The sequence below is a fragment of the Trichoplax adhaerens genome, genomic scaffold (genome assembly GCF_000150275.1).
Source record: "Trichoplax adhaerens TRIADscaffold_18 genomic scaffold, whole genome shotgun sequence".
Classification (NCBI taxonomy): Eukaryota; Metazoa; Placozoa; class Uniplacotomia; order Trichoplacea; family Trichoplacidae; genus Trichoplax; species Trichoplax adhaerens.
The window spans coordinates 793,660-812,999 of record NW_002060960.1 but is presented as its reverse complement, the minus strand read 5'-3'; the positions used below and the strand labels follow the sequence as shown (position 1 = coordinate 812,999).

At 30.3% G+C, this 19,340-nt stretch overlaps 1 protein-coding gene across 1 annotated transcript; it reads right to left on the bottom strand.

Moving 5' to 3' along the window:
- Window positions 1–15,489: 15,489 nt before the first annotated feature.
- On the bottom strand, window positions 15,490–17,978 carry TRIADDRAFT_31481 (uncharacterized protein; the record flags this gene model as incomplete). The annotated part of the gene is made up of 9 exons (XM_002116805.1): window positions 15,490–15,712; window positions 15,894–16,012; window positions 16,177–16,354; window positions 16,454–16,689; window positions 16,786–16,985; window positions 17,104–17,247; window positions 17,347–17,572; window positions 17,641–17,754; window positions 17,841–17,978. The coding sequence occupies 9 exons, from the start codon at window positions 17,976–17,978 to the stop codon at window positions 15,490–15,492; spliced, it is 1,578 nt and encodes a 525-aa protein (XP_002116841.1).
- Window positions 17,979–19,340: the final 1,362 nt, after the last annotated feature.

Sequence of the window (19,340 nt, the reverse complement as noted above, 5' to 3'; positions counted from 1 at the left end):
ATCAGTCAAGGTTACAATCTTTAATAATCCGCTGACAATAAAAGAATCAGTCTCAATAGCATTTTCATTCTTGATTAAATTCATATCTGAAATCTCGATGAAATATTACGTTAATAAAATTACTCAAAACGAACCAGCTTTAGCAAATTTAGCACTGAATAGATTAATTAACAGCAGGCCAACTACTGTCAAAAACTGACGAGCAGCTACAAATATAAACAGGAAAATGTCTTCACTCGCTATGTTATTTTATTTCGATCATCTTGAAATTAATTAACTTAGTCGCTTAAAATTAAGAGTCACGTTTTCCGTATTAAAGTAAACAGGAAATTACTGAAAACTGACAAGAAAAGTGGATCATTATCAGTGTCAGATCCATTGTAATCAGAGTAATTACTTTTATAGAATAATTGAATATCTTAGGGCATTGGTACCTAATATAATCAAGAATTTTAGTCGGAAATACAATCCAAAGCGATCATCTGACCTTATTCTAAGAAAATTCCATGATCTGAATCAATAAGAAAATCTTGATTGCTGATCCATGTATTATGAAATTTTTGATTTTTTAGAATACGGTTGAATCTTCATTGTAATTATAGAGTTATTAAAAGTTGACATTGGTAGGTATGTATATAAAGATTTTACAAAGCTACATTAAGCTAAAACAATCTGCAGCAATTGCTTCTATTCTCAGACTTTAGCACAAAACCAAGGAAGACGCGTGCCATTAAAATAAAATCAAACATGGTCATAATAAATTAGTTGCTATCAGTATTTTATCAAGTGCAACGGATTGGGTAACACAGACATGCTACACCATACTATATTTGATATTGACGGTCAATATTATTGCTATTATCGTAAGCTAAGATTAGAATTTGCAGATATTGATGCTATATAGGGAAAAATTAAATCGGTGGTTAATCAATGAATGCCGGTGTCTCATAGCATTTTTAAAAGAAAAGTTGCTATAACAGAAGTCAAAGTTGTTTTAATCGTTCATTTGTCGGGCTGCTGCGCAAGTTGTAAAATGTAAAATTAAACATCTTACAAAAATTGCCTGGGCTGCCGATTCTTGCCAGTTGTTTATAAGTGATATTCTCGTAGATTTTAGATTTTTGTTGAAATGAAGACAAATTCAATATTAAAGCATAAAAATAATAACGGCGATAGTCTGCGATACATCTATCCTTGGCCAATTTAATTTAAGTCTGTTCGTTTCGGCCAGTCTATAAAACATTTGACCTTTAACCTAATTCTTTTAGTATTGATAATGGCAGAATTTCAACTTCTAAAGATTGTAGACAATGCTAAAAGCGTAAATCTAACACTCAAACTGATTCATATCAGTCATATGCTCAAGCTTACAAAGACAGTTTAAGGTTTCTATAGATGAAAGTAGACGACTAATAGAATATAATCTTCCTGTTACGTAAATACATTTCCGATATTAAGGTTTTGATTTAGTAGTTCTTTCATCATGATCATGTAAGTCTATAAATTAAGATACGTATGCCGATTGAGTCATTAAGCGGATGTAATAGGAATTCTGTCAGTAATATTAAATGGCCTTAGATAAGATAAATGTTCAGACAGGAATTCTTGCTAGCTCATACTAAGAGCTATATTTTTTAAATTGTAATCTTTTCTTGTAGTACTTAAGTTAATAATGCAGTTTGGCTAAGTTACAATCTGTCATGTTTGTAAGCTATAGCGGCACTGACCTCTTTCGATTGAATGTCAGTTGTTCACCTGCTTTATGCCATCTTATTCTAAGTCTAAGTATAAAAGCTAGTTGCTGTTGGTAGTTTTTGCTTTTTCTTTTTGTTATAGATTGCTAGTAAGAACTACTAAAATAAAGTCGTAACCTAAAGTAAGCGGTACTTTTTGCGACCGTTCTTTTGAGTCTATCTAGGAAGGTTGTTCTAGATAGTTTATATAACCACTTAGACAGCTATGACACTGTCAAAAGCGTAGAGGAAACATTCTTCCGCTAAAGTCACTGTTGTTATGGTGGATCCATAAAAATTGAACAGAGATGATAAATAATTATAATCTGTATCGACAGCAATATTTACATATATCTCTCAGCATAGCTGCTAGGGCCTTGCTATTTACACTTGTACACTTGCTTATATGTTCATATTACCGATAAGCCATAAATAAATTTCTCGATCGACTAGCTATTTGCTATACTTTTGCATATTATGAATACTTACACAGTTCTGAACTAGAGCGCCATTAGTTAATTAGTTTTTACCATTTTCCAGTTAGGTGTGTGTATGTATGAAATAGGCAAAATGAAGGTCATACTATATTCGGAACTGGGATACTTAATCTACACGATCCATTGGGTGATAAATGTTTACAACAGCATTCTATTTTCTTACAGGAAATTGCTCCGTATTATGATAGAAAATATATTCATTTCTGATTTAATTAATCCAATTACCGTTTTCATAAAGAGTTATTTATTAAGTCTATTGATGGATGAGAATACTTAAGCTATCACTAACGCTAATTTTTCCTTTACTTTACTCATACCACAATTAGACATATCGAATTGAATATGAAATAGATTATCAGCATTTAAGCAACGTACCGCAATGAAGCATTAAACAATTTTAAGGTACAACTCCAAGGTCATCAGCATTATACGTATTTTAAAATTAGCATAATGACAGTATTCTACACCATTGAATGGCAATTAATCATTTACTAAATGTAAGAATGTGAAAATTTCAAAATTCTGGCCTTGAACGTTTGACAAATAGTCCAAAGTTAATAATGGATTATGTACTCTTAGCCTTAAATCACATACTACGGCAATAATGTCTTATACTCATACTTTCCCGTAAAGTTACCATTTTTCTTAAGTTCGTTAATGATAACCAGAATTACTACAGCTGGTCCTTGTTGTATAATTTTTTTGTTTTGTTGTGTTCTGTATAATGCTTAAACTATTATAAACTATTAACTCCGAATTATTAGGGTCATTTAGCTGTCGTTACTTGAGAAAATGAAGAGCAAAGATACATAAATCCTTTGTAGCTTAGAAATGAAAATGATGAACATTACAAAGTCATTAGTAGTATATTATATTTCATTTACAACCCGTCTATTATGTCGAATGTTTTCTTAAGCCGCTAGTTTAATTAGCTACGTATGCTTACACTAAATGGTCTCCATAACTATCGTTTCTTCACAGTTAGGAAGGAAAAGGAGGTAAAACTGTAGCAATAAGATATAAATTCCATGGGTAGCAAAACGAGATAACTGCAGGCCTCGCAACCTTACAATGTTTAGTTATACCAATAACAACATTACATTTAGTTTTAAGTTGCATCAGATGTTTACGTTAAATATTTAAATCGTAGTCATAGTTGCATTAAGACAGCAGGAAGAATAACTACCAGAATCTTAATTAAATTTTATGTTGAATGGCGAGATTCAATCCATTGATCTATTCAATATCTTCAAAACAAATACCGGACATTGACAAGTTCAAATGATTCTTTAAGTTAATTTTTAAGGTACAGAACGTTGTTATTTATCCTTATTCATACAGCAAGATAAATAATTGATACATAGTAACTGTGTTGAGCACTAAAATAAAACTTTGATCTCAGCCATAGTTTCGACGTTGTGTTTAGTTAAAATTCCCGTGAGAAATAAAGAACAGGTGGAACATATGAAAGTCTAAATCTTAACTTGATTAATTTAGAGGCAATTTACGATTTCATCGTCAGCTGTAATGCTAGGAATGCTACAGATATTTGAAAAGACTCAAAAAAATCAGAATCGGTCTGTCACAAACTTATGTTGTGAACTACTACACTAAACTAATAGATTACTTATGCCTTGCTCCACTACACCTGTGGTAGCTCTATACTACTTACGGTCACACAGGGATAAGACTGTTCTAAAAGATTAGTATAGTTTTTATTAATATGATCCATTAGCTGCTAAATACTAACAAAATCTGTTTAATTAGCACGTACGGTGCTTTGCTCAGTAACAAGGTCATATTAGTTGGGAAACAGAACACGCGATGTAATAAATCGATTTTTGACCGTGTCAAAAATAAACAGATCACAAATGAAATTTAAATTGAATGAAAGCATACACCTAGCTCTTAGATTATACATTAATTGTGCATATATGCTTTATTTTCGTTAATATTGGATCTAAATAATGATTTTTCTGCCTAGAATCAATAGAGTAGAAACAGAAAGATGAAATTGCTTATGGAATGTTAAGAAAGTATAATGCAGCTTCACACAGATATAACTATGACACGAAAGCCGTTAATATTGTATCCGGATGATAAACTACCGGCATCGATAATAACGCCATTTCCGGTATGAGCCATAACAGATCATCTTTAAGTAAGATATATACGTGAGCGATACGTGGTATTTATCCTTTAACGATTTCAGATACATCGTACATCAGAATAAAGAAAAAATAAGAAAATGGAACCAAGATAAGCCTTTAATAGAAAGAATATTCTCACTATTCAAATTATTATAATCATAAATCACGCGAGTCTAGATTGCTGATTAACATTATTTCATGCAGCTCTATCGATATAAATTCATATAATAGTAATTATCTCTGGGAAATTGGCGTAAAATTGTATAACTGATAATTGAAAATTTAATTCAGCTAGAACAATGTTATATATATATGTATATCTAGCTCATACATTTACAATTAACTTAAACTGACTTCTGCTAATTTTTTATAGCAATATTTTACCCGTATGCTAGTAAATCAAAACAGCTATTCATGGATTATTGATTAAGTGTAAAATATTGAGGTAAATTTATTTCGAAATCCTAACTGACAAAATATAGCTATAAATGAAAGTTACTAAAATTTTGAAATTACCTGAAATTTGGAGTAAAATTTAATATTAAAACGATATTTAACTATTGTAGAGGATTTTATATCGAATAATTAACTGGATCAGGAAAAATACTGACCACCATACATTTCTTTATCAAATTTTAATCATATTTTATAACAGAAAATAAATTTTATTAATTTCTGGGGGCATAGAACAGAGTTCATGTGGCAGTGTTATATACTGTATTATGGTAGAAATATCTACTGTTAGGATAATTCTGTTAGCCTATCCTTATTTAGTTAACTTCTAATTTGGATATACTGTGTTTTAATACAGCACGGACTTTTTATGACAGTGACATAGATACACATACTGAAATTAATAGTTATAATAGGGAATGCAAATTATCTACTTACAGTTCGAATCATTGTGATTATAACTGACTTATGGTAGGTTGTAAATTATCGTGGAAATGTTCCGTGATAGGACATATCGTAATCTGACTGTTCTGTATTAGTCATCAGATGTCTATGTTCGTAAATACTGCTGTCTGTATTAAGGGAGCAGTAGCTTAAATTAATATCTAATTCAGTAAATGATTCCAAAGTTAATTGTACTAACTATGACTCATGAACTATTGCGGAAGAGTATATAAATGTAGTATATCGTGTAATAAAGTGGATTCTCAAACTTTGTGTTTAACGTAAAATACAAGGCGTTTAAGTCTTTGTGTAGTCTGCTAGTAGAGCAAAAGTGTTTGTGATAGTGCAGATATCGTTCCTTGATACGCGGTTTAAGGAATTGACTTATTGATCGTGTATTACGTTATCTTGTTGCAAAGCTGTTTTGTGACAGCTCAATTTCATAGTTTAAATTAGCGCAATTTAGGCGATCATTTAACAGTATTGTTTCGTTTAATACGGTTGGAAGGATTAAAATTATTCCTGTATGATTATCCCATTGCAGATGAATAAATCAATGAGTTCTTTTTATCTGCGGTTTTATTTACCCGTGTATTTTCACATTAGTGTGCTACTTTTATGGAGCCAAGTTTTGCTTGAAATTTATGAAATTATTCCTTAAAATTGAAGATATACATTCTTATCTAGAAAACTGGCGTTAGAATTTAATTCAGACAGTATAATACCAAATCAAGTCAAGTAAACTTTAATGCATTCTAAACATCAGTTACTACCATCACTTTAGCTACCCCATCAAATTAATAGATATAGTCATCGGAATAAATAATAACTTGTTTAATGCATTTAATCAGAATGAGACGAGAAGAAAAATGTTAAGACTAAAACACATCGCAAAAAATGAGAATTTATAATCGATGATTATTAATACTCCGTACTTATTTATTTTGCGACTTGACTTGAAATGCATCATCACTGACTAAAATTCTCTAAGTTCTATGTCAAAAAGATAAGAAATTCTGAGATTTTTCCTATCGTATTATGTAAATAGAAACTTAGTCTATAATTAGTGTAGCAAACTTTCAAAACATAATTATGTAGTGAAAATTAAATCCTTAAACCTTCATTATTAATTCACAAAATTATAGCCAAGAGATAGTAAATTTATTATCAAGATATAGCAGCTTATAAATTGCCATAAAATAAAATTTCATTTATTATTCACATTACGGCAAATGAGAATGATCGTCTGAACTTATGTAATTACTGCACAATAAAGGAGTTAAAGTGATAATCTGCTAATGACGATAAGCTATCTAAAATTTAAATTTTCATGCTTACATTTCTAAACCAAGATATGTCTTCACGCGAATAATCTAAGACTGAATTCCTGGAATTTAAAGATTGTTGACTGATAAACCAATTTTTTGTAATAAGTACAATTTAATGAAAATAAGGATGATTTGCGAAGATCGTATTTCTTTAATGCGGTAGTCAATAATAATTCACAATCATCCAAAGCAATATTTAATAATAATCCTATATACTTTCTGATATTACTACGTGAGAGGTTTTGTAATCTGAACAAGAATATGAAGTACACCTTAAGTATACATCCAAGAGATAATACATCATTTATCAGATTCGCATTGATATCGATACAATAGTAAATTGGAGATACAGTAGCGAAACTGTGAAATATCAAGTAATAAAAGTCAAATACTGCTGCATAATAATATCAAATCATCAAGAAAGCGATTGGTCATAAATTTAACTAGGAAAGAAAGAGTCAACTACATTATCAATACCGCTTTAAAATGATACAAATTCGGTTAGGCAATATTTGCTTCATATAAACGAGATGACTGCGGCAATAAGAATTTACTAATCGAAATTTAAATTCTATCACTAATAAATAGATATCAATGTATTCAAGATATTTACCCTTAATCTATGTTTAAAATCTCTATTCGATCAATTTCGACATTTGTATAGCTAATAGAAGATCAAATTAAAGTTACAATTATCATTTTTATCAATTAAATCTTAGCAGCTGTTCAAGGTAGTATTGAAGCTAAAGATGTTTATGTATTATTATGATTTGTTTACTGTGAATCTTAATAATTCAAGAGGTATATCAAAAAAGGTTAAAGCGTTTTAGGCTAATCGTAGACACTAATTTGTATTTCAATTATTTACTACAACCTATTAAAGTGGCCTTATACCTATGCAATAAGAGAAACAGGAGCGCAAATAATGAGGAAGTATTATAAAATGACTATCAATTAAAAGGCAAGTATTTTTAGAAGATAAACAGGTAAAGATCATCACGTCCGCCTTGATATATTTTGCAAAAAAATAAATAATAATCAATACAGTCAAGAATCAACTTGAATTGAAGAATAAGCTTCATTTCTTGATTGACAGATAATCGCTATTATTTCTTCTTCATAATTAGTGCACCTTGTATTCATAGAATGGAATTGGTATCCAGCATAATCATTATGAAATCGCTCGAATCTATTTCATTAGTTGTTAAGGCAAAGTCAATTATCTACTTGATTGTCATATTAATATATTCAGGAATAAAAACTAAAACTGTAACTGGGCTTAGATATAAATACGAATTCAACGTATCTTTTACTAATATTGCGTAGTTAAACGACGTGCATTGCCATACGAAACAAAGCCGTTATCTTAACACAATAATGTGCCATTGTTACGGTGTTGCCTTGTTATTAGGATAGTTTAATAAGTACAGTAGCAGCTAGTATGGAAAATATCTATATTTGTAGTTCTAGGTACGATAAGTAATGCCTTAACGTGGATGTTGTTTTTAATAGTTCATTACATATTTGATATTGATTGTTATAATGTGATAGATAGCAGTAGGATGATTCAAGTTCTAGTTGATGATAGTTGAATTAGACAACCTACGAGCTTAGATTAAGATTAAGTATGAGCAAGAGATTCAAAATATTTACTTATAGAAAAGCCATGTAAGGAATATCTCAGTTCGAGATGTTTCTCCTAGTAAGGTATAATAATAATACTGTTGTTGTTTACAAATTAAACGGTTCCTATATAAACGGGAACATTTGAGTTGAGAAGTGTGGTAAGAAGTTATCGATGTATCTTTGCTAATAAAAGTTTCATCTTTACAGTACTTTGCTGTGTGTATTTAACGTTAAGTAAAATGGCGTTTAAGTCAGTAGCTACTTATAGACTTTTACTGCACGTTACCTTGTCGCAAAAGTGAAATTTTGACAGTCATATTACAATACTAAACGTTTTAATGTATCCGCTTTGAAAATAGTGAAAGAAGAATAAAAAGAATTTAATAATTGAATCTGTACGGTACATGATAGTTCTTATTTTTATAAAGTTGAGATGATAAACATAATTAAGCAAACTACCTCTTTTTCTGTTGAAGATATTTCGAATGTTTATCGTCATCATAATAATGACCCTATCATAATAATAAATTATTAACTTACGGACTCAATAACTGAAATTTTGATATTTAAATTGAAATAATAATTGTTCTTGCTATTTATTCAAAGAGTAACAATCCAGTAGTTAAAGAAATACGATAAAACAGTAAGAAAGATTTTCTGGTAAAACGCTGCAAATAGATTAATCAACCTGGATATGCTTTCAGACAGAAAGATATAAAATTTCTGTTTTTCTTTGTTATCGGCTATTGCACATTATTATTAATGCAATCTTGTTATTTCGTAATAAAGATCCACCTTAAAGTATGCGCACGATATAGCTCATCCGAATAGATTTTTGCTTAAATAAAAATCGAAAAGGACATGAATCTAAGTAATGTATCAAATCTACCAACTGTATTTTAGTAATACTAGTAATAAACATTTCTTGAGCCAAATTATTTTCAGTTCTTTACCATCGAAATTTTAATGCTAACAATTGAAATATATTTCCGTCGAAATTTATTATCTAAATTCAATAGTCTCTACATCTAACTAAAAGAATTTCTGTTTTAAGAAGTACCGATGCCCAATCAGTTTGATTAAATGATAACTTTATTGCATTACAGCTAAAGAAATTCACACAATGCACCAAGGTCAATTTAAATGCAGATCACGATTATGAGTTTACACTATTAATATCATCACGCTGTAAATTAACAATTAGGCCTTAATATTATGATTTTAGTTACATAAAAATTTCTATACTTTATTTCGTTACTGATTTATAATATTCGGAGAAATTCTGACATATGTAAATAATTTATATCAACCTAACAGTTTTAGTAGTCGTAGGCTTATCATTCTGACGAATGATATCCTCAAGGCATGTATTATTTACAAATTTTCATTTTCTTCCTTTACCATATAAACTATTTGTTGGTTATTTCATGATGATATGAACAATATTCACAATCTACTGTGACTCTATATAGAATTCCCTTAACAAAAAATAAGTTTTACAATTTAGGAAGGCGGAGTAAAAGACAAAAATAAGAGTAAGAATAAAAAGCCTAGCTATCTTTAGTTAAAGCAATGGCCGAATAAACTATAATTATAAATATAATGTTGAATATTGATCGATTGGCCGGTAATAAATATTAGCTAAAATACAGTATTTGCAAATTTTATAAAAGTATTGACAACTAAGAGAGATTTTGAATTAATGCAGTATTGATTGCATCAAATACGATATATGATAATGGGATTTGTCATAATTCCAATAACCCTTAAAAATTTTGAAGCAGTCAGCCATATCAACTTATAATATTGACCTATTTATTCTCTTTTAATTATATCCTCTCTGTTCAAATAGTAAGAATACTGACGAATACTCAAAATACATGGCCTGAAATTTTAGTAAACAAGTTAATCATTTTTCAATAAAGTTTAACTTAATATCCTTAAAGAAAGTTTATCGACTTTAGAAAACAGAATTTTTAACGTAGATCTGATCATTTTTACTGAAATCATGTTAACACTGAATGTTCTTTTTTAGGATGAACAGATAAGATCAAATTAATGACATATTGTCTATGCTCAAAATGTTAAGAGATTCGTAGTTACTAAAGATTACTTTATGCCAATAATGAAAACATTTTCACAATTAAATTTGAAGTAATGTGAGATAATACACTATCGAATAATAGAACATAAATGTAAAGGTGATGATTAATGAGAACAATATCAGTAATTCTCATGATTACGTAAAGGAAGAAAAGTAAAAATTTAACATAGAAATCCTTCGAATCAGTATATCATTTTAATAAATTCGTATCATATCCGGTAAATTTAAAAATGATAGTAAAGTGATGCTACTCGTATTAAATAAAGTAAGCAACAGCGATTACGATAGTTAGCAATATGTCGTAATATAATGAGATTTAGACGTTGAATGCAAGAATTATAAGCTTGTCATTTCATGAATGCTGAATGTAGAGCATATATATCAGTGATGCGTTAATGTCAATTGACAGAATTATATGCGATTTCGAAAGCGTATAAGTTTCTGAGAACTATTGTTAATTTCTATTTAATGACTATATTCAGTAAATTTTAAGATAGAATCTTTCATTTTCTGAGAATAATTTACGTCAAAGACTGACAAAAATCCATATTACGATAAAGGTAGCCTTAGATAATCTTTACTAAACATATTCCGATAAATTTGTGACTGTCAGATCATTTATTTATCATAGCTCAACATCATATAATCATTTCGTTGTGATGAAATACCACCGATTGACTGTAAGCTTTTTTTTATGTCGTCAAGAAATAAATAAGATCATCAGCAGCGCTAATTATTCTTCTTCTTTAATAAATAAAATACAGTAATAAAATAATTAGTTTACTGTAGTAAGTCATGATATATCATAGTTCAGAATCTATGCAAATATAAATCATCGCTGAAATTACTCTCCAAATAACGATCTTAGAATCATATGCTATCTAAATCACATCAAAAGAATTAAAATATAAATCTTGCCGTTTAATTGAAGTTAATTTTTATTTTTAACATATGCGCTAGTATAATTATTAGATCTCCTTCGCTATCTATCCAAAACAAAGTTATTCCTAAGCGTAGTCTAATTTTTACATAATAGAAAACTAGTTTACCATCTTACTGCAGAGTTCAGCGTAATAAATTCTATGCAATAACTTTGATACTACTGATATCCAATTATAGGGTACATATAACTCATCTAGTGATGAAAATTAATCGGCAGGGCTTAGTTCCTTTGATGTAAAATTGTACATAACCAAATCACATAATGGGATTATCCATTTTTAAACTAGGTATACATTTTGTAAGAGCATATCTTAAGTATAGCTTAATATATGTTAATCTAGTAAGACAAGTCCGTTTCAATTATAATATTACTCTGAAATATCTAGAACATTATATAGACTTTATAGATTGAATTTCTAATATACATCGAACATTCTTTTCTATTGATCTGATCATCGGAAAGGAATAAATAAGCTAACCTTATTTAAGCAACTTTCCGATCTTAATTTTTATCTATTCGCGAGCTTATTGTATGATTGTTTGAGATCAAATTCAATTTATGATCACATCTTAATAGAATAGTGTAAATTATTATATTATCAAGAATTCAAATAAAAAAAGAAAAAGAAATAGCCTAGTTGAGTAACTATTTAGATGCACGAAAATTCTTAACAGTCACTTTAGTCTTTGGAAAAATCATGTAGATAAATAGCCCCATAAATTCATTCTAAACAATTTATATTATATACTTTAACTTTGGTTATTGGAATTTTCTAGTGGTTATTTAAGCTCACTTTTATACCATACCCTCAGACGTAGTTACCGATTATATTACCACAAGATCGTCTTGTTATGATCAATTTCATGCAGTCATTCTCATTAGCATACAAAGGCCACGCAAGCCAATCGTATAATGGAAAGTGCCGAAAACTGAATATCAGCTGCAAGATATTTATTGTAAGATAATTAGCAGCAAATACCTGTCTGAAATTATGCCTTTAAAACTAGTATTATTAACAAATATGAAAACGTTCAAAGTAATACATTCGATTAATATTTTTTATACCAATTCTCTAAGGGACAAACTAGGTCGTAACAGTTCTATATAACTTTACTACGTGATTGATTGAGGATAAAATCTAACGATATGCCAAGCTTTGATTGATAACTCTATATTATAATCAAAGGGTAGATTTAATCAATACGACGATAAACCGATTCGATGAATGCTTAGTAAGACTTAAATAACAATGCCAGGAAACCTTACATATAATATACACGATTATGTAGAATAGTTCAATCAAATCAATCAACTAAAACTAGAAATTAGTATTTGGTAAGCTTTAAATTCAATAAAATATTTACTGCATCTGACATGTAATATAAATTTCGTTAAAAAGATATATTACTTCCAAAATTAGTATGGCGAGAATTTTGGTATCTTGTGAAAACTGTACGCCATCAATGATCAGACAGAAAGCTCCACAAACTGACACTAATGCCCTGTTATAATTTTTATTAACATACGTGACTGAATTACTTTCATTGGAGATTACCATCTATTTCAATATATTACGCGTCCTTGATTTCATGTAAGGAATAAAATTAACACCCTACCGCGAAATTTATTGATGTGGATCTTAGATACTTAATTCAAGATAGATTGATGGTAGCTTAATATCTGTATAACGAAGAAATGAACACAAAGTGCTTGAACATAATAGGCCATTTGAGCTGAGGCAAAACTTTTAAATTAAAATTTACATTTTAGGTATGCTGTACCTGTATACCATACATAATTTGAAACTCAATATGGTTACAACCCCCTCTAAACTATACTTCTTATTTACCAAATCATCGTTCGATAAAAAAGTTGATAATAATTTTGTCGTAAAATAAATGCCAATCATGGCACTCCAATAGTACTAAATCGTCAAATCTGGATAAAAATGCCGCCAGTCTCTGAACTAGAAATGAATACCTACAAATATTCAATAGTAATCGCCTGGTTGCAAATCTCAATTACAAATTTTCCGCAAAGCTGGCGAAAGTTGGGTAACTCATTTACTTATCTAAAAGTAGTAATTTTATGTGATTGATGATAATTTTAAAAGAGTCAGAATACGGATGAAATAAACCTGCATTTAGAAATTTAATTACTATTCATTGTAATTTTAAGAGTTTCCAAACTTTTAAAAATTTTCTCGCGTTCAAGTACTCAAAAACTGGGATAAAAAATTAATCTTTCTAATCACAATGAATGTTTATTAATCGAAATCGGTTAATATGGACACAAAAAACGTAGTATAAGTTTACACATCAAATTGGCATACGAGAATACGTGATTGAGCTTTTACTAAATAGCTAATCTCTCCTTTTTCTTATATTAGAATGTATCTGCCAGGTATAATCGAATTTCTTCTTTATCAAAAAGTTTTCGGTAGGTTTTTGTTTTTTTGTTTTTTGTTTAAAGAAATTTGCCTAGCCATGATTTACTATTTCCAAATAATTAACTTCTCATTAGCTATTTATAATTTATCCCCTAATTTTTATATAGGAATAACGTAGAATATCGGCTAAGCTTTCTTTAATAACGTATATAAGCGTTTTGGATTCATATAGAAAAATGAGAATTAGACAGCTATCTACTTTCAAAATTAGTATAACCGGCTTTCTAAATTTGCCAGGAATTCAGATAAACGCCTGTTGATCAATTTTTTACATTTCACATAAACCATTCAAGGGGCTAGAAAGAATTTACGTTGACGTTAAGTTTGGACTGAAAGTAGCTTCTTTCTCGAGCTAAGTTTTAGCAATCACGAAAAGATTTTTAATTTTAGCTGATATAATAAGAATATAAAATTGGAACAAGCAATATAACTAAAGTCAAAGTTACCTTCGCAGATCTACAAACGTGAACAAATGCTGAATCCGAGAGTAATAATGCAGCTTTAGCAACGGTACTACGCAATTTAATCCTTCAAATGTAAATATTACCGTCAATACTAAGAATTGACCATTCTCAGCCCAAATAAACTACTGTACTTTCATCTATTAGTAGTTGATGAGTTTATTGCTTAAGAATTTCGAATCGATATGTAGTAGTTCTTTTTACAATTTTTTGTAACCTAAGCATAACTATTTGGGAACGAATCCTTCTAAGCTAATCATTCCTCCGCTACTAAGACTTGATTATACCAGCTGCTCAGGTATCTTGCTCCTCCTTCTATATGCATACTATCAGTATTGATCGTAAGCTAACGATAATTTTACTCTCCTACCTTTATATTGAATTAGACTATCTTAGGCCTATTCTAGCTTCCACTTAGTACAAACATCTTCAATTTATCACTACACTTTACTCTCTATTACTCTCTTTTTAGTAATACAATTATACTTCCAGTGGTCACAATTCATATTATTTATAGTCGTGGATATCTGAAGTTATGGAATCTGGTGATGTAGTAATGAGGTAATATAATGTAGCATTGTAAAATATATAAAATAGAATGTTATAGTTGATAAGCCATTTTGCTTAAAACAAAGCTGCTTCGGTTAACTCTACATGAGAGTATTCACTGTAATTATAGTCTGAAAAGTCTATTTGGATTGATATTTATGTAAATTTTAATTAAATGGATATGTAGAGGTAACAGTATGGAATGCTACCATATCTGAATTAATACCATTATAATAGAAAGATTATTATTGTCAGCCTGCAAGTTTTGATGCTAGGTACCTGCAATGTGCTAGTTCATACCCATTATTCGACTAAAAAATGTAAGCTTTTAATTGTAGTAGGTGCACATATTAACGATTTCAACAAACGAAGCAATGACCACATCATATATACTGCAATACGTCCATTTATTAACCTAATGCGATCCAGATTATTTAAAATTTCGATAACTTTCAAAAATATATTAATTGTAAATTAATATGATTATTTGATATTACAGTACTGTATGAAACGTGTAACGAAATCGAAATACGTATAGTTGTCGTATCATAAATGAATATTATTTTATTTACAGACCAGAAAACTTTTGTGAAGGATTTCATTATTTTTAAAATTTATAAATCATTTGCAATGAAAATTCTTTACCCTGAATTTCAGGGTTATTACTCAGATAGTTTGTATGAATTGTTAAAAATATTTTAATTCCTAGAGGTAATGAAAACGTTATTGGGCAATGAATTTAAATATAGTATCTATAACTTGGGCCAATCAATACGAAGTTGAATAATTTGTAATGCAGTTAGCAGTTCCATGCGATGAATACCAATTTCATTTAGAGCAGCAACAGCGGAAGCTCTAGCTTTGCTAGCAGAAATATCGTTATCATCCAAATCCATCGTGGCTGATTGTAGAATTTCTTGTAACAGCATTACCGATCCACTATTTAAATTTAACAACACACAAGCTTCCTTAAGCCTAAAATAACAGAGTATAATGACATAAAATTAGATTCCTCTTCAAATTATAAACGAAGGCTATCTTGTACTAGTGCCATAAATTAGTTATAAGTGATAATGAAGATTGTTTACTGTTAGTAAAAGGGGTAGACTATTACAATTATGTTTTGTATCAAATGTATTTAAATAATTGAACTTACTCTTTAAAAAAATTATCTGGCCGATGAGTGTATTCCCGAAAGAGAATGAATAGATTTTTATTGACATCGTACTCAAGTTGTTTGGCACCATTTTCATTAAAAAGATTACTTACAACCAACTTTTGCATCAAAATTAATAAGACGAAGCAATCGTTACTTTTAGCAAATATTCAACCCTCCATAAGCCGACTATAGCTTTAGTAATCGATTGCTAGCACTTCAATAGATATCTCAACAACCAACAGCTATGCATATGTAATTGTTTCAATTTTAAAATTCTTACCTCCTGATAGAGATGTTCATTTATTTCCTGCGCTAATCGTTGCCAAAACTTTAAAAAGATAGAACTATCGAGGAAGGTTTGATAATATTGCAGTGATTCCCTCACGCTAACCAACATATCACAAGCGGAAGGTGACAACTGTAAAGTTGACCCACGAATGGACTGCATAGATAACCATCTGTGAACAGAAATGAGCAGAATAATATTACGTACAGCATACATGGTCTTTACATTGCTCAATTTTTTAAATTATTAAACAAAGTATAGACAGCATTACTTTTGTTTACAGTAAGGTTTAGCGTTCTTTTTTATGATTTGCATGACAACTAAGCCCAACTTATTCAACATTTCGTCAAGTAAAATATTATAAAGTCCAATAATTCCATCGAATATTGTACCCTCAACCGCATCATTATTTTCTTTCAGCACTTCTGATTCATTACTGTCATCTTCTAACGACTTCACATCACCTTTCCTGAGCTTCACCTCTTTCGCGTATAAATCCAGGAAAAACTGAAGATAAATAGTCTATCATCAATAGAAGTAAAAGAGTAGCAGAGGATGCTTTTATAAATTAAAAGAAATTATTTTACATGGAATACGTTATACCCATTGATCACTCCATTTTTTTAACACTCCAATTAAATGATTGACTCCATTTAAAATGTAACTGTAGTCCTGATCTAGTAATTGTTTTGGGCCATTTTTGGTTAATTCAACAAATCTGGCATATAATTCGTCAAGAAGGCTTAGTTGCATCCGAACGAATTGCATCATATAAGACGTGCTAGACAATTTGCTATATCGTTCTATGAATCGAGGGTAAGAATACGTGACACTTAGTACTGCTAACCTAACCGGCAGTTTCTACTAAAACTTTAATACAATATTTACAGCCAAATCTTGCGATAAGAATATCACGCTTACCTTTCATTAAAATTAGCATAGTTAAGATATTTTCTGTTGCTTCAGGAAATTTTAGAGAGGTATCACAATCCTGAGCGACATCTTTATATTTTGGTCTCCAAGCCGTTGCTGAAGAGATAATTTCATTGATTTTCTCCTTCCCATCTCGAATGAAAAATAATCGTGCCAAAAAGTTAGAATCTTACGGTATTTATTTATTAATGATGATGGTGATAAAGAAGACATAATACTTTATGTTATTACTTTTCCATTCTAATGAAATCCATTTATCGATGACAGAATCATCTTCTAAAGCGGCGATGCAAGAAGGCAATTCAATAGGATAATAATATTTATTGTGTAGTTCATTTTCAAAAAGCAATAGTTCGTCGATAATATGAGAGAAGCAGTAGTCATCCGATAACAGTAAAGGGATATCCGATGTTACTTTTTCGACTAGTACGACTACTAGACCTCGAATAAATTCGATCTAAAAAAGGAGATAATAGTTATTAAAATTGGATAGAATCAACTTTTCGATATCCATATAATACATACCCGAGCATCCACATTTTCGAAATTATTTTGATTCAAAATGGGCTGAATAGTGTATTGTAAATATTGCGAATGATCGCGAATCCAATTCGAAACTTGAGTAAAATACCATTCAGGCTGTAAAAAATATCGCAATGCATGAATCAATCAGTATAATGTTGTAGCAGTATAATCCATTCAGCAGAAACAAGGCTATTTATTACCTTTTCAATGCTGTTCGTTTGCTTTTTACCATAGAAATGGAATCGAAATCTTTTCCTTAGTGGCCTAACAAGTAAATCTATTGGGGCAAGTAACGGTTTGTAAGGTTGTAAAGATGAGGAGGACTGATTTTCACTCATCGCCTCACTGCATGGAAATATTGTTAAGGATTGTAATATGTCAAGCGAAGGGAACACTATCTGTCAAAAAATTGGATTATAGCCGCTACTCTTTTTAGTATAACATGAAAGAGTGAAGAATACTTTAATACGCTTATCGCTAGGATTCTATTCCATTACGAAATAATTAATTATTGGTACAAGTGGACATCTATATCAACTTATGATTACAACTAAAATAGAGGATAATTAATAATAGGAATAGATACGGTAACTGAAGTCTTAGCAAATAGGAGAATAACTTTTCCAATTGTTGCTTGCAATCGATCTGATTATCAAGCGAAGGTGAAGTCATTTGAACGGAAAGAAAGGGCCACTGAATCTTTGTTAATACATCATCAAACTCTCTATAATTGAAAATGAATCCATTGAAAGAGCATGATCAATGTCAGCATCAATACGCTCTCGTATTTGATAAAATCCTGACTGATGTCTTTATTGGCAATTATTTGATTGCAAGAGTCTATAATAAGGTATGGATTAAGTATTATAACAGATACTGTTACCGATCAACAGCAATTGGTTACCTTTGCAGAATCTTTCTTAATATTTTATGCCAGTAGGAAATTGTTTGATGAACATATTTTAGTAAATGTTGGCATGAAGTTGATTGTAATTGTTGATTGATGGTCAACAACGACGTAAAGGCATCTAGAACATCAGGTAACGACGCTACTTGAAGGCCATTGATCATTTGCTTACTAGATGGCATCAATAAGTATGTATTCGAGTATGACAAGGAGATTTTACTGTCAAGCTATTACACCGTAACGCGATTGCTATCGTCCATCCACTCACCTTATACCTTCTACACGTTGTATCCAGGTAAGATAGCATGCTTTAAGCTTGGCAGTTTCTTCTTGTTTCATTAAGTTTTCAATTTGTTGTAGATGATGTTGATGATGTTGTTGTAATTGGTGCCAATTACGTAACAATTGTTGATAATCATCTCGAGCATCATGACCTTGCATGATTGCGTTATCACAGGCTTGCATAGCATGGACTAAATTTTCATCGCTGCCATCGATCATGGCATTGTTCTATCATTGATAAAAGACAAAATGGAAAAGATTATAAAACCTTACGCCAATTTATTGGTATCTACGCTATTCCATCGACGATGGGCCTTGTTCTATCATCGATTACTGTAACTTCAATCAAAGATGGAGAAGAGGATCAAAGCTTGCACCCATGATCTACTACTCCTTTCTGCTTCCATTGGTCCATTACGCTTCGCTAATCAATAGAAATACTCTATCTCTGGAGGCACTTTTCTTTGCCTCGATCGCTTAGTAAGTTGGCACATTTTGACGGATCTACACG